This window comes from Rousettus aegyptiacus, unplaced genomic scaffold, assembly GCF_014176215.1.
Source record: "Rousettus aegyptiacus isolate mRouAeg1 unplaced genomic scaffold, mRouAeg1.p scaffold_m13_p_12, whole genome shotgun sequence".
Taxonomy (NCBI): domain Eukaryota; kingdom Metazoa; phylum Chordata; class Mammalia; order Chiroptera; family Pteropodidae; genus Rousettus; species Rousettus aegyptiacus.
This window is the reverse complement of record NW_023416287.1, coordinates 31,173,696-31,189,077: the sequence shown is the minus strand read 5'-3', so window position 1 is coordinate 31,189,077 and position 15,382 is coordinate 31,173,696. Positions and strand designations below refer to the sequence as shown.

General features: G+C 37.6%; 1 protein-coding gene across 3 annotated transcripts in view; it reads left to right on the top strand.

Annotated features, from left to right (window-relative positions):
• SEL1L2 (SEL1L2 adaptor subunit of ERAD E3 ligase) overlaps positions 1 to 15,382 on the top strand; it is a 103,754-nt gene that overhangs the window by 73,974 nt on the left and 14,398 nt on the right. For 2 of the 3 annotated variants that reach the window (XM_016133423.2, XM_036229686.1), the window contains 6 exons: positions 4,797 to 4,865; positions 5,760 to 5,837; positions 9,819 to 9,881; positions 10,441 to 10,528; positions 12,815 to 12,963; positions 14,368 to 14,442. In XM_016133423.2, the coding sequence (XP_015988909.1) occupies positions 4,797 to 4,865; positions 5,760 to 5,837; positions 9,819 to 9,881; positions 10,441 to 10,528; positions 12,815 to 12,963; positions 14,368 to 14,442 (522 nt within the window). Of the gene's footprint in view, positions 1 to 4,796; positions 4,866 to 5,759; positions 5,838 to 9,818; positions 9,882 to 10,440; positions 10,529 to 12,814; positions 12,964 to 14,088; positions 14,255 to 14,367; positions 14,443 to 15,382 lie in introns of all 3 variants that reach the window. The other variant, XM_036229685.1, reaches the window with a different exon arrangement.

The following is a 15,382-nucleotide window of genomic DNA, read 5'->3' as shown; positions in this document are numbered from 1 at the left end:
ACAACCACTATTTATTTAATTCATGATTTTGGCAAGTCAGTAGTTTTGGCTGGGCTCAGCAGAGTAATTCTTGTCTGGGCCAGGTTCAACTAATGTTGGCTGGGCTTGTTTAAACATCTGTAGGTAGCTAGAGTATTGACTAGGTCTGGCTTCTTTACGATGGCCTCATCTGTGACAGCTAGAATAACTGGGTCTATCCATATGCTCTTATCCTCCAGCCAGTTGCCCCAAGCTTTTACATGACAGTCAAATTGCTTTTGTCCTAAGGTTCTAAGAACACAGGAGCAGAAGCCTCTTGAGGCCTAGGGTCAGAACTCACAAATCACTTTTGCTACATGCTTTTGGCCAAAGCAAGACACAAGGCCAACTAACACTGAAGGGATAGGAAAAGGACTTCTTTTAATAGAAAAAAGTGCAAAGTATTGTGGTCATTTTTGCAACAAGTTTAGTTGCACCAGTATAAACTTGAAATGGCATGGAAGATGCAAAGGGAAGAGAGAAGATAAAAAGATAAACCTAATTTCTGAAAGACTGTTACTGCAGCTCTTCCCATGGCTAACATCTCGTTCTTCAAGTCTTACCTCCTCAGGGAGGATTACGTTGATCGACTCTATTCTTCCATCCCTTATCCTATCACCCTGTGTTTATTTTCCCCTATCCTATATCATTCCATATATATATTGACCTTGACTTGTTTACAGTCTATATCCCCAAAATGGAATGTAAGTGCTTGTCTGTCTTGCTCACTACTATGTATCCTGTTCTCAAATTAGTACCTGGTACACATCAGGTTATTAGTAAGTACTTATTGAATGAATGAATGAATGAATGAATGAATTAATTAATGATGACATTCTAAGCATTATATGTTGCTCCTAAGCCTAAGAACCACCACTTGAGCCAATATGCTTCAGTCCACCAAAGAAAATTGTTAGTGTAAAATTCTTTTTAAAACTAAGCAATGGTCAATTTACTGACCAGCAAATTAAATATCAAAATCCCTGGAAAAAACAAGCTTACATTTTTTTTTCTTCTTATTGTTGATTGAATTAATCTCTAATGAGCTGTCACCACAGGCAAAATTTTCACTACTCCCTTACCCACTACAGAATTAATTATTGAAAAGTATTGTATATGCAATATGCAATTCTTGATTACATTACCTTTAATTTCTATATATACATTTAATGTCATTTGCATTTCTAAATATATACAGGATCAGAATGAATTGGATTAGAAAAGCTGGGTGTTTTGGTGTATATAATTAAAGTAGATAAGGCATGATTAAATTCAACCCAGCAGAGGAATAAATAAAACATGTGAGGGCAACTGCTTTGTCTACCCTGCCAACCACTACAAAGAAGAGGGCTAATATCATCCCTTTCCAGGATGATTTACAGAGCCTAAGATAAAAGAAGTGTTCATAAATGTTTTTAGAACAATACCCTTTCTTGGAATTTCATTCTGGAAGAAATGTTACAAACTGATTAAACTAGGGACTTTCTTAGAACCAATGAAAAAATCATGCTCATTTCTTTTAAAAAGAGGATGTACATTCAACTAATAAAACTTAATTTAACGTAATGCCTGAAACATATTATATTTCATCCTATCTAAGACACTGTCGATTATAAGATACATTATTTTATGCTCAACTGAGAAAGAAAAAACACTGCCAATATAAATTATACAATGCCACTGATGGTAAGAAATGTCTTGATTAAAAGGGGGGATGTATATCTTTGAATCAGTAAAATATGTTAGTAGGTGTTCGGAAAATATTTGAAGGATAGATAATGGATGGATGGAGTCTTAGTTTGCTGTAACAAAAATACCATAGACTGGGTAGGTTATAAACAGTAGAAATTTATTTCTCACAGTTCTGGTGGCTAGAAGTCTGAGATCAGGATGCTAGCACGGTTGGATGAGGACCATCTTCCAGTTTGCAGATTTCCCATTGCATCCTCACATAGTAGAAGGGGCAAGCTAGCTCTCTGAGGCGTCTTCATGAGGCCCCATTCATGAAGATTTTGCTAATGACCTCCTAAAAGCCCCACCTCCTAATACCATCACCTTGGGCATTACATTTCAATATATGAATTTTGGGGGGACACAAATATGCAGATTATAGCACATGGATAGGTGAGTGGATGAATAAATGTATACTTGATCTTAACTCTTTGAGAGCAAGAACTCAGATTAGCTCATGCATATTCATCAAAGTAACTTGCATGGTATTTTCACACAATGTTTAACAAAGTGTTGAAGCAATAACATTAAGGCAGGTTAATTTAAGTAGAAAGAAAAGAGAACAGAAATGCTAAGTAGCCCATGAGAGTAGAGAGATGTGGATAAGGAATTACAGAGCGCCTCAATTCCATTGGTCTTTATGGGGTCATTATATTGAAGGATGGAGAAAACTCCAAGATTCTTGTTTGTCTCTAAAGAATAGATTATTCTCTTTTAACAGTTTAAGTCTAGTTTCCCAGAGTGAAACTTTTTCCCTAGAACTTTCTATTGCCATATTTGAGAGCCAAATTCTGAAACTAGACTTTGAAAATGGTTTCATAGAATCGTAATACTAGAGCTGGAAGGGACCATAAAATCCAGTCCCCTTGTTTTAGAGATATAAATTTATCCTTTCATTCACTCACTTATTCATTCATTCTAGAAATTTTTCCTGAGTGCTTCACATACAGTAAATGCTGTGCTAAGTACAGAGGATTCAACATTGGGAGAGAAGAACAATTAAGCAGACATTTAAATCAGTGGATGCATGCCATAATAGGGAAAGACAGGGTGCCCCATGAGAACACAGGGAAGGATAACATGAATGAGGAAACCATGGAGATACTGTGACTTGCACAAATTATAGTAATCTAGGGGTATATTTGTGTCTAGGCTGAATAGAAACATTCATAATAAACATATCTTTTAAATTAATGTGCTCTGATAAATGTAATTGGTAAAGCATACATTTGATTATTTTTTACCAATACATGATTGGTAAATCACACATTGCTGCAAATTTCTCCTAGCCATTTAACACATAATTCCAGACATTTTAGACAGCATTTACTTCAAGATTCCCTCATGCTCACAAATCTCCAGTGGCTTCCCTCATGCTCACAAATCTCCACATAAAATAAAAGTCCTTAGCCTGATATTCAAGATTGTTTATGATATGGCCCCATTCTATTTTTGCAAGTCTTAGTTTTTGGATATTCTACTTTAGCCATACTGAAGTAATTACTACTCCCTAGACACACTTGGACATTGCCATCTCCATTCTTTGCTCATGCTATTCCCCCAGACTATGATGACCTCTACACTGGTGAATCTGCATCTTTTATGAGACATTTATCATTTAAGCCCTTTTTTATCAGAGAAGGCAGAGTGGAGATTGGATTCAGACTGCTTGTGGGATTCCAAAACCAGCTACATGACTCTTGAGTGTCGCTAAATAGGCTCAGATATTAATAATACTTTCCTAACTGTGTTGTTGTGAAGAATAGGCAAGGAAAACTGTAAAATATTTATTGCTGAACTGGTTAAAGTTTCTGTTATTCTACATCCCTTTAATTCTTTTTGGTATTCCTTTTATCCCATCTATCACCTATTGTCTTATTGCTTTTTACATGTATTTCTTTCTTCTCAGCAGTATTATTAGGGAGCAAATATGGGGACAGTGTCTTTGATCATCTATGGATCACCCATAATACCTGGAATATTACCATATATACAGCAAGTTTCAATCAAGTTTTTAAAAGGATAAATGAAGAACAGAAGAGATGAATGGATGAATGGGTGTGATGAGGTCTGGCACTGGTGGCATTTGTATTTACTTCACGTCCATAAGGCAGACTGACTTTATAAATGACACTGTGGTTGTCAAATAAGTTGGTAATAATTCTAGAGCAAATTTACATATGAAAAAACCACCCACATTGCTTTCTTAAACATTCTCTCATCTTTGGTCAGGAGTAGACACTTGCATGTCAACCTAACCAAGACTTTATGAAAAGCAGAAAAGTTGTGTCCTAGTAAGACACTTTAGAGAGTTTCTTTGTTTCTCATTCCCGGGGCTGATTTCTTGTATTACTCCATGTGGTCTCTGAGGAGAATTTCTGGAAGGTCAGGATGAGGCCTAGGAAATGAGGTAGCCAGGGACAGGTCAGTCCTTATGTGGTCTAGACTGAGTGTTTCATTTAATGTTATGACATAGAGAGAATCAGAGGTTTTGCCAGCCCTCTTCAATTCGATTTAGAAAAAACTGGCCTGAAGTTCACCTCTGTGAAAAGACTCGGTCTCAGCAAGGAGCCAGGTGTGTCTGGTCTTATTCACTCTGCCTTATAAACATTGGGATGCTGCATATCCAATTCTACCAATATATATATATAAACTGTCTTATAAAAGAAGTTACATAGTATAACATTGAAGCATATTTTTTAAATAATGTACTGTTTAGATCTACAGCTGGGATTCATCTGTCCTCAACAAAGCCACATGCACATCAAGCCTTTCTAAGTGTGAGAAGTCCTCACATTCTAAAATTACATAAAATTATTAAAATTAATAATAATAATTATGATAATAATAAAATGAAGATATATATATACATATATATATATATATCAATTTACAGTTCAAATAGCACTTGGAATAGTGCCTTGAAGAAAGTGGCCATTCCATTGATATTTTTTTAATGTATGTTAAATGAAATACAGTTTGCTTTGAAAAGCCATTTTGTAGAATATGTTAATGACTGTCAATAATACTGTTTCTTTTTTCTCCAGAAAGCATTATACTATTTCTTAAAGGCAGCAAAAGCTGGAAGTGCAAATGCCATGGCATTTATAGGAAAGGTATATGCTTCATCTGGATTGATATTTTTCATTTCTTAAAGACCTAAGAAATTAATGGTATCAGTTAATTGAACCCAGTGTAGGGTACAGGGCTGCAGGCCTCGATCATGAAAAGAGTTGAAGGGGCATTTGGCAACAAATTAAGCATAGTATTCCTGAGATGATAGTTTAGGAAGAAGCCCCATAAAACAGCAGCCTTTATCTAGGACAGCAAAAGCAGCCTTGAAAGTGCACCTGACTCAGGACTCCTTGACTGAGTATAGTTCAGAATCCTTCTCATGACTTCTACCCCTGGCATGTGACAGGAGAGCTGAGCTAGTTGTGCATTGAAGATTGATACAGGCCTCAATCTCATGAAGTGCCTCCTTTCTCCACTCCAGGAATGAGACCCAGCTCCAGGCTGACCAAAGTCCATGCTTGGGCCACCTCTGATAGGAGGCCACTCTGGCTGCTGAACAGCTTTTGTGAAGGATTCCTCTAGAGAGTCAGGTTCTTTCTTCAAAGACCACTCACTACCCCAAGTGTTGCCCTTGGCACTGCAGCCAGTTTGCATTCATTCGTAACCTTGGGGACAAGTGTTCTTTTTCCAGAAGTGCTATACACAGTAACTTTAGATGCAAGGAAATATGAGAAAACACAAATAGGGCTCATTTTTTTGTCCTTGGGCAAGTTTACTCTAGACTGTATGTAGTAGATTGTTTCTTTAGCTTTTCCTTTATAAAAAATTGAAGCAAAATTCAAATAACATAAAATTAACCACTTAAAAATGTACATTTCAGTGGCATTTACTACATTCACAGTGTTGTGCAACTATCACTTCTATGTATTCTAAAATATTTTCATCACCCTTAAATATCTTGTTTTTTTAATATCCTCTTTTAATTTTTCTTCTAGATGTATTTAGAGGGTAATGATGCAGCACCACAAAATAACGCTACTGCATTCAAATACTTTTCCATGGCAGCCAATAAGGTATGCACTCAGCTCATTTCTTTAAAACATAAAAACACTTGGCTTCCATTACATGCAGACTAGTGCTGAAGAGTTGACTTCAAAGCCCCATGCCTGGTTAATAGGTGTGGGAGGAGTTTCGTGTCCTGGAGAAGAAGAATACTGTTCTCAATAAAATATGGGGTTGGGATAGGGGGTGAGATGTCTTCTCTTCTTAGTAAGTGAAAAATGGCAGACTTGAATTATCCTAGCAAGAGGCCAGACAGAAGCTCAGCTTTCCCCTCTTATATGCAGTAGATGAGGCCATCTAGCTCAGGAAACAAGAAATGAGAGATAAGGATATAGGAAGGGGAAACTCAGTCAATAACGCAGTAAGTTCAGGACAAAAGCAACCAAGAAACGCTCCTGTTTGATTTTACCCAAGAGCTAGAAATCCCCTTGGCCCAAGAATAAGGTTGTCAGAGAAGCACGGTGATTGAGATCATGGCTCTGGAGATATTTGGCTTGAATACCAGCCCTTCTACTTACTAGCTGTGACTACGAGCAAGTTACTTAACCTTCCTGTGCCTCAACTTTCCTATCGATAATATGAAAATATAAGATTTGCCTCCTATTGTTGTTGTCAGGATTTTTGAGTTAACATTTCTGTGCCTCCTATTGTAAAGTACTTAAAGCACTGCCTAGCACATAGTAAAAGGTATGTGTCAGCTATTATCTTTTGCAGCCTGGGGCCAGTTAGGTAGGGTGAACTTCAAAGCATATCCAAGGCAGAATAGATAGGATCTGTGAAGGAATATAAAAATGATGTAATATGGCTTCTGCCATTGAAGTTTTGCCTTAGTTCCTTGGTGAGGCTGGCATCTGCCAGATAAAACTTAGTGGACTACTCCAAATCGCTTTCATATACTAAGAGTGTCCTAATTGCAACACCCATCAACCTAATGTTGGTGAATGGCCTTAATAAACTTTCTATCCCTTCACAAAAGGAAACATTTCGTTGTCTTACTCTGTCATACCATAACACTAGCAGTAAAGATGTGCTCAAGTTGGAATATTTTCAACTGTTCTCAGTTTTTAAAAACCTACTGCTGCTTTAGGAGCCTATTTATAAATGACTAGCACTTCAGTGCTGCCGCTATTGTGGTGTAAATTACTGAGAAGGCTGGTACTAAGCTCCTCTCCCTTGTAATTTATATGAAATTGTTGCTCAGCAAGACAGTTACTTATATGGAGAACCATTAGATTAGGATGACAGGGGAGAGCCAACTGAAAAAGAGGCGGGGTAATGTAACAAGAAGATCTTTTGTAATCTGGCAAATAATGCTGATTTGTCAGCCTAGAGGAATAATGCCAGGAAGTTGAGTGTGTAAATCAACCCAGCTCCCAAGCTATTCAGGGCTGAGTAACCAGCAGTGATCTGAGCTACCTTTCTTTACAGAAGAAATCTGACAGTGTATTTAAAATGATTGTTCTGAATGGCATCAAGTGGACATGGCCATATATTCCTTTATCATCACCTGGACAATTAGATTTCTCAATTAGGGTCACTACTAAAGTAAAAGGTTTCTGTCTCCCATTCTTTGCACACCCACACTCTTCTACTACTTAAAGAAAAAAAAATGCATTTTCAATTTGCTTTTAAGTCATAGCAGTACTGAAATGCAAAGCTATAGACTTTACGACCTCTTTTATCTTATTTACTCAGAAACATAAACAGTTATCCTATGTGAAGTTAGGCCCATATTGGACTAGTTTTCTCTCTCTCAGCCTCTGAACATATCAGATCTATCCTCATGTCCACACTTTTATCTTTCTCCCTCCCTTCCTGGACTCTCCTATTCTGAATCCTATCCATCCCCCAGAGCAGAGTTTAATCCTCTCCCTCCACAAAGCCACTCTTACACTCCTTGGGTCACATCTTTTCCCTCTTCTGAACTTGCCCTGGATTCGCACTATGTACTGCTGGAACTTTACTGCTTCTACCCTGTGCCATCTCTCCTACTGTCTGAAGGCCATGTCACCTCAACTAGAGGAGTACAGCGGTCTTAGTACATAGTAGAGGTTCATTGAATATTTGTCAAATAAATGATCGTCTGCTCCCTAAGCTGATGTGAGTTAACCTAAGCAAGAGCATTTAAGCCCTAAAGTAAAAGTTATATATGGGATGACTGCCTACTCATGTTTCATTAGACCCAGAAAGTGTTTTTAAAAATAGAAAATTTCATATCAAAATCTGGGCATCCAGCTTTTCTTGAAAAATAGGAAGAGCTGACCATATGAAGCTACCACTCCATATAACAACAATTGCCTGGAACAAAAAGCTGAGGAAGTTCTCCTGCCTTTAGACAGGGCAGGTACTCACTGGCTTGCCTCAGTCTCCACGACTTCATCGCCTAGATTAATGTACTTCTTACATTACTTTAATGGTCATTCCTGACCCAAAAGTCCTAAAAAGGTGCTTTGGGCCTTAGTGAGTCATCCACTCAGCTCCTGGTTTCCCTGCAACTCTCTTAGAGAAGGAAAGTAATTTATCCTCACTGTTCTAACTTTCTTCCTCTTATTTTCCTCCCTCTTTCCTCTCTTATTTCTCCTCCTTTCTTCTTTTCTCATCATCTAAATGAGAGTAATTAGAAGACAGATGGACTAGACCTTATCACACCCATCACTAGGCCTTACTACCTCCAGGCCAGACTACCCCAATACTCCTAGGACCACAGGTAGATGTAGTCAGGGGAGCGGAAGGAAGAAGAGAGCAGACAAATACCACTTGCTTTAAATACATCCTTAATAATTCTTACAAGAGCTGGCCTTTTGATATTTATAGGCCCAAACATCAGAGTCTTAAATAGTTTTTGAACTATGTCTTCTCTATTTATGTGCTATTCCTGTATCACTGATAGTCTGACTCTATCCACAGCAACTACATTTAGGTAAATTGAGAGTTTTCTACTAGAACTTAAGTTTCTGAAGAAATACTTTAAACCTATAAAACAAACCTACAGATCTGCCGAATGAAAGCCAAGTGGCCAAAATTGTTCCTTACTCAGTTATTAGAGAGTGAAATCCATAATGGGAGATAGATTTAAAAAATGAGTTTTCTAGTACGGAAATTACTTTTAAGGTTCACTCTTCATCAGAGATTAATAGGCTGAATATCAATATATTTGAACACATGCTAAATGCTAAATGTGCTAAATACTCCCTTTCTAGACTATTTAGAATACAAATCAGAAAAATAAATGGTAATTAATTTAGCGTCAAATAGAATAGAAAACACTGGAGATATTATAAGCAGTCAAATTTGAATAAAGAAACATATACCAGCAATGCTTGATCGTCCATAATAGCTAGGTTGAAATTCACAGAGTCTCTAAATATTATTTGGCCATTTATGGCAACCTCCTTTGACTAAAGCACATAACAAGTGCCTGGATAGATTTCTCCCTTCTGGAAAACTCTTACACATCCTTCAGGACCCAGCTCAAATGTCACCGCCTCTGACAACTCAATCCCCTCAGTCCCTAGCTGCCTCCAGGCAGTTGAATGTTCTTCTAGGTGCTCACAACACACTCGATCTTGTTCTCCCACAGGAATTACTACAGCTGACATGATTACTTTGAGAGATCCTCCCTAATGAGTCAGAGCACACCAATCTATGAATCCTCTAAGGCAGGGGTCATAGTTTATCCATCTTTTAACTTTCATCTCCTTCCTCTGCCCCATGCCTTTTGTGGGGTAACACAAAGAGAGCATTAAATAAAAGCTTAATAAAAGAATAGAGGAAAGACTTGACTTTCATTTTCCTCTTTTCTAGTCAAGAGGGCGTTATTAAGGGGTGAAAGTACAAACTAGAAAGGGTCAAAATAATTTGTCAACTGCTTGATTAACTGTCATGGTTAATCACCTATTCAGTGCATTTCAAATATTTTGAATGATTTTTCAGTAATTTTCCTTATCATGAATTCTTCTGGGACTTCACTTGGATTTTTAAAACTGTTCTAGGGCAATGCAATTGGTCTTCATGGGCTTGGTCTTCTTTACTTTTATGGGAAAGGAGTTCCTGTGGTAAGTTAAATAATATCATTATCCTTTTAACATACTTCTAGCCATTTATAAGGTAAAATTCATGGTCACTGATTAATTTAAAGAAATTAGTCTCTATTACCTGATTTGCCAAACTATCATATCTGATAATAGAGAATAAAATAATCCAGTGAAATGTTTGCCAAAGAGACAGAACAAGCTAATGACTAGAATAATAATCCCAATCGTTACCTAAGGAATATTAACCTAATGTAATAGTAACTTTAGAAATCATCTAACCCTTGAGGATTTCTTTGATAGAGAAGTTTATCTTTTTAGTGTAACTTCTGTCTTTGAGTGACCTTGCCCCAATGTCTAATAAAATTTGCTGTCAGTGTAGGAAAAGACATAATTTGCAATGAAAATGAGATAGTTATTTCCTAATATAATAATGAAATAAAATGTATAATACTTCTGATATTATTTTAATTAGTCTAAATCACATCCAGCACTTTCTTCACTCTTTTTAAAAAGTAGAGGGCAATTGTTACCATGGAGTTATACATACATCTCTGAGTAATAGAGTGTAATTATCTTGCAGAACTATGCTGAAGCACTTAAATACTTTCAGAAAGCTGCAGAGAAAGGATGGCCCAACGCGCAGTTTCAATTAGGCTTCATGTACTACTGTAAGTGCTATGACTATGGCTGCTTTACTTAAAACAACGAATGATTATTAAGTCTGAACCTTTTTTGAGAAAAATCAAAAGATTGGTGTGTGTGATTTAGATAGAATATTCAGGCAGTAATTCGAGGAGGGGTTTGAAGAAGACCGATGAAAAGGATACCAGTTGATAGAGGAAGCAAGGAGATGCAGAGTGAGAAAGTGATCTTTGAAAAGATTAAGCTTGTAATATCATGCACGTACCCAGAAGCAAGTATGAAACTCACAATAAAGATCAAACTTAGAAACATTTGGAACATGACAAACATCAACATGTAGGTGTTTGTTAAGAATAGCTAAGGTTGCAAAGGGAAAAGAGAGGAGGGGAAAGACAGTGGGGCATGGTCAGGAATCTAGTGATCCTCTGTGTCATATTGAAAAGATGGGAAGAGAAAGAGTGGTCATAAGATGACTAAAAAGGCATAGTAAGAAGGGGGAAAAATGTGACTTTAAGGAAGCCAAGCAATAGAACTTTTAGGAAAGAGTAAATGAATGAACAACCCTTTGAATGTAGTGAGTAGCCTGGTTCTCGACTTAAAAAAAAAAAAAAAAAGTAAGAAAGTCGAGTATCCATGAAACTTGTCAATATTGAGGATGTTAGTGAGGTCATTAGACTGGTTGGTGTACGAGCTGGATACAGTGGGTTGAAGTATGAATAGAAGGTAAGGAAGGAAATGAGTAAAAATATTTTTGGGAGTACTGCACCTTTAACTGGAAGCAGAGAGATGTAATGGCGGCATGAAGAGGACCAAGAAATAAGAGGTGGGGTTGTTTTTAAGGTGAGGAGGGATGTGAGTATAATTTTTGGCAGAGAAAAGAGAGCCAACCAATGGAGGTGGTTAATGTGCCATGGGAGAGGCGAGATAACTGATACAAAAGGATTCTGAAAAAATTTAGGTGTCATTAGGATCTGATTGGGCCTAAGGAAGAAGAGAGATTTGTCATCCTTAAAGATGGAAGGAGTAAGGAAAGATGGTACATGTGTGAATCTGGGGGATAGGGGAAAGAGGCAAGTGAGGAAAGACTGACAATTTCTTCAGTGAGCTAGGAGGTACAAGATTGTCTTCTGAGAGCAAAGGTAAAGCAATTGGGGTAAGAGGTCTCATAAAGCCATAAAGGTTTATAATACTCTTTGTGGGGACTGAGAGAGGCCATGGCCAAGATAAGTACCAGGAGATCTAACATATCTGAGTCTCTGCACTAAGACCTCTCTGTCAGAGGTGGAGCTAGTGGAGAGCAGACTGAATTACCCAGGAGGTCAGATCTGGCCAAAGAATCAGCTGGCATTTTCCATGGTAGTCCAGGGGGAGAACCTGTTCTGTTCTGCCTTGTAGGGTCGCCTAAGATGGCATTATTCATATAGTTGATTCCAGGTAACAAGCCCAGGATCTATCAGATTCCTTAAGTTGCTAGAATAAAAGTAATAGTAATAGCTCATGTTTGTTAGTCTTTATAGATATTAACTCATTTCATTCTCTCAACACATTTAAGGAGTATTCCACAGTTTATAGATGAGCAAACTGGGCCATAATATGGTTAAACATCTTGGCCAAGATTACAGTGAAGCTGGAATTCAAATCTGAGCAATCTGCTTCTAGAGCCTTTGCTCTTAGCTGCTGCATGACACTGCTTCTAAAGGCTATGAAATGTTAGTGCTGGGGGAGATTTAAGGACCAACTAGTGAAAGCCCCTCCTTCAAATGAAGTGCCTGGAGGTGCTCAACTCACAAAAGGAGTAATGGGAGAGCCAGGACAAGAATCCCAGCTGCTGTAATTGATTCTCTGCCCTAAATCCAAATGCTTCTCCTTGTTCAAAGCATGAGTTGGGTATGAACAAGGCTTCCTGGAGATGAGATTTGCCTGCTTCAAACTCCACAGTTATGGCCAGGAGGAGCTATACTGGTCTCTTGGTATGGAAGGACGACATCATGGTGGGGCTTCTGGTCCTCAGAGACCAACATTTGGTCTTTGTTAATTTTAGTTATGACATATTGAGGAGAGATTTTCATGAGACTAAACGGAACTTCTTCAGTTTTCTGAATAGGTCAAGAACAAAGATCTCCACATTCTTACTTAAAATTTAAACTTAACTTTTTCTCTCCCAAACAGTGGAACTAGAACAGCTTAACTTTTGGTTGGCTTTTCTCACCCTCTTTAAAATAGCAATCATCACTATGACCATTATATCCATAGATTATAATGTAACAAAATAAAAAAAATAATAGGTGGCTCAAAATAACTTTAACTTTCAGCTGGCTCTGGAGTATGGAAGGATTATAAACTTGCCTTCAAATATTTTTACTTGGCATCTCAGAGTGGGCAGCCCCTCGCCATTTATTATCTGGCCAAGATGTATGCGACAGGAACAGGAGTGTTAAGATCATGCAGAACTGCTGTGGAGGTAAATAATGAGATGTTTTTAAAGTACTTTTCATTTATCATTCAGAGTAAGTGATACTGCTCTTAAATTGTTGGTGCCTTTTATTTTGTAGATATTACCTCTTTTCTTCCAGTTGACAGTGTGAACAGTGACATTTGTCAGGATGAAAAGCAGTGATGTAACTCAGACTGAGAAAGGGAGGAAGAGAAATGATCCCTCCTTTCCTGCATTTGGCTTTTTATCACGTTCAGAGCTCCTTCAGAATCCTGTTAAAGAGCTCTATTTTAGCCTTCAATCATATCGCCGGGGCAATTTGGCATTTCTAGTGGGATTAGGGGTTGTGACTTAGAAAATGAAAGGTTTGGTTTATCCTAGAAAATGTAGTCCATTTCTTCCCAAAAATCAGGGTCCTTAGGTATTTGATGATTTGGATGACAGCTGAGTAAGTGAATTCTTTCAGCCTGAGCTAGTGATGTACTTTTCAGAAGAAAGCTTTTAGGAATTTAATGCCCTTTATTGATTTATGAAATACTTCCGCCGCACCTCCATATTGCAATCTAGCCCCTCTAAAACTCGTTTCAAAAGCTACCAGCTAATAATCTATCTTTAGATTTGCTCCTTTGCCAACTTCCTAATGAATTATGTATGGCTAACCTCTTTTGGTTACATAAGGGCTATTCAGCTAAGTTGACGGTTTGTCCCCATAGAACTCTGCACGGCTCCCTTGTAGTTATGTCACCTACACCCTCAGGCACTGCCTTCCCTCATTCTCTCCTTTCCACATCAGCTGTGGCCTTATAACTTGCCTTAGCAGAGAGCAGCATTGCCCAGAAAGGACCCTTTTTAAAAACAGAAGTCAACACATTTTTGTTCTGCCAAATAGCCTCCAAGTCAGGAGAGTTTATTATGCAAACATAAAATAAGCCCCAGGAATTTCAGCTCAAAACAAAAAAATACACACTTATAATCTTTGTGTATATGAAAGCTATTAACTCTTAACCCTAAATAATTTGCAAAAGCCATGCTTTAGACCAGAAATCCTTCTCCAACTAGCCAGCAGAAACTGTAAACTGATGTCATTTATATTTAACCTGGAATGAAGCATATTGGCTAACCAGTCTGCTTGATTTCTCTTCCCATGCACAGCTTTATAAAGGAGTTTGTGAACTAGGCCACTGGGCTGAGAAATTCCTGACAGCATACTTTGCCTATAAAGATGGTGATATAGATTCTTCTCTCATTCAGTATGCACTTCTCGCAGAAATGGGGTATGAAGTAGCTCAAAGCAATTCAGCATTCATTTTGGAATCTAGTAAGATAAGTTAAAATTCTCTACAATTCCCTAATCATACATATGTATATATGACTTTACTACAGGTACATTTTAAGTCTTCTTAATGGAATCTCTCTCTTTTTTTTTTCTAGAAAAGGCTAAAATTATTGAAAAAGAGAAGATGTATCCAATGGCACTTCTCCTATGGAATCGAGCTGCCATTCAAGGTATAGAACCTAGATAAAAATAAGCACATACTTGGTCCCCATCCAATATTATTCATCTGATTTGCTCCTCCTAAGTTCTTGAGCACATAGACAGAAAGGCACAGAATATCAAGTAGGCAGTATTTCAAACTGTACTAATATTAGGGTCAGTCTTTGGTTGGAAGTCATTTCCAGGAATTTCTTTATTATTCTCAAGGTCCCCAGTTTAGCAAACTATACAAATTTTTCTGTGGCTCTGTCTCCATGGCACCAGAACAGCTGTTTGAAACATGATGGTTTTACTCAAGATACCAGTTTTCTTGGTCTGGCTTCAGTCACTTATTTGCTGAGTTTTTTTTAACTTATCAAAGATGGGGTGTATGTTGCAATGAGTTTATAGGTAAAATTACCTGGGAATCTAAGACTTGTTTGATTTCTCTGTTAAAATATCACATTGATTATTACTACAAACTTTGGACCTTTATTATAACTATTATCATGTTAGCATCAAAAAGAAAGAAAAAAGAAAACAAAAACGGAGTTAATTGGCAAGATCTTCTCAGAGCCTTTCCTGGAGTTCCCGTGCCCTGCTTGTACGGGTCACATGCAATGAGAAATGTAACATAGCATTGATGGAAAAGCATTGACAGGTGGGATTTGAATCACTATGTCTCATTCCATTCTTTCCCTAAAATGATATTACTAAGAGCAGAGAGATATTGCAAAGCTGCCACCACTGGCATTTGGATATGCAAGGAACTCCCTTGCAGTAAGAGAACAATTTTACTTCCAATTAAGTTTCTTAAAATTGTTTCATGTTAAGGCTGAACCATCCTATTCTACAAGAAGTGAATGGAATAAAAATGATTTTCAGCTCATGCTAATATGAGGCAGAGGAAAATATCACAGGGGTGTCTTGTCACATCCAGCTGAGCTAATAACCCAACAGCAAGCTGTCCAT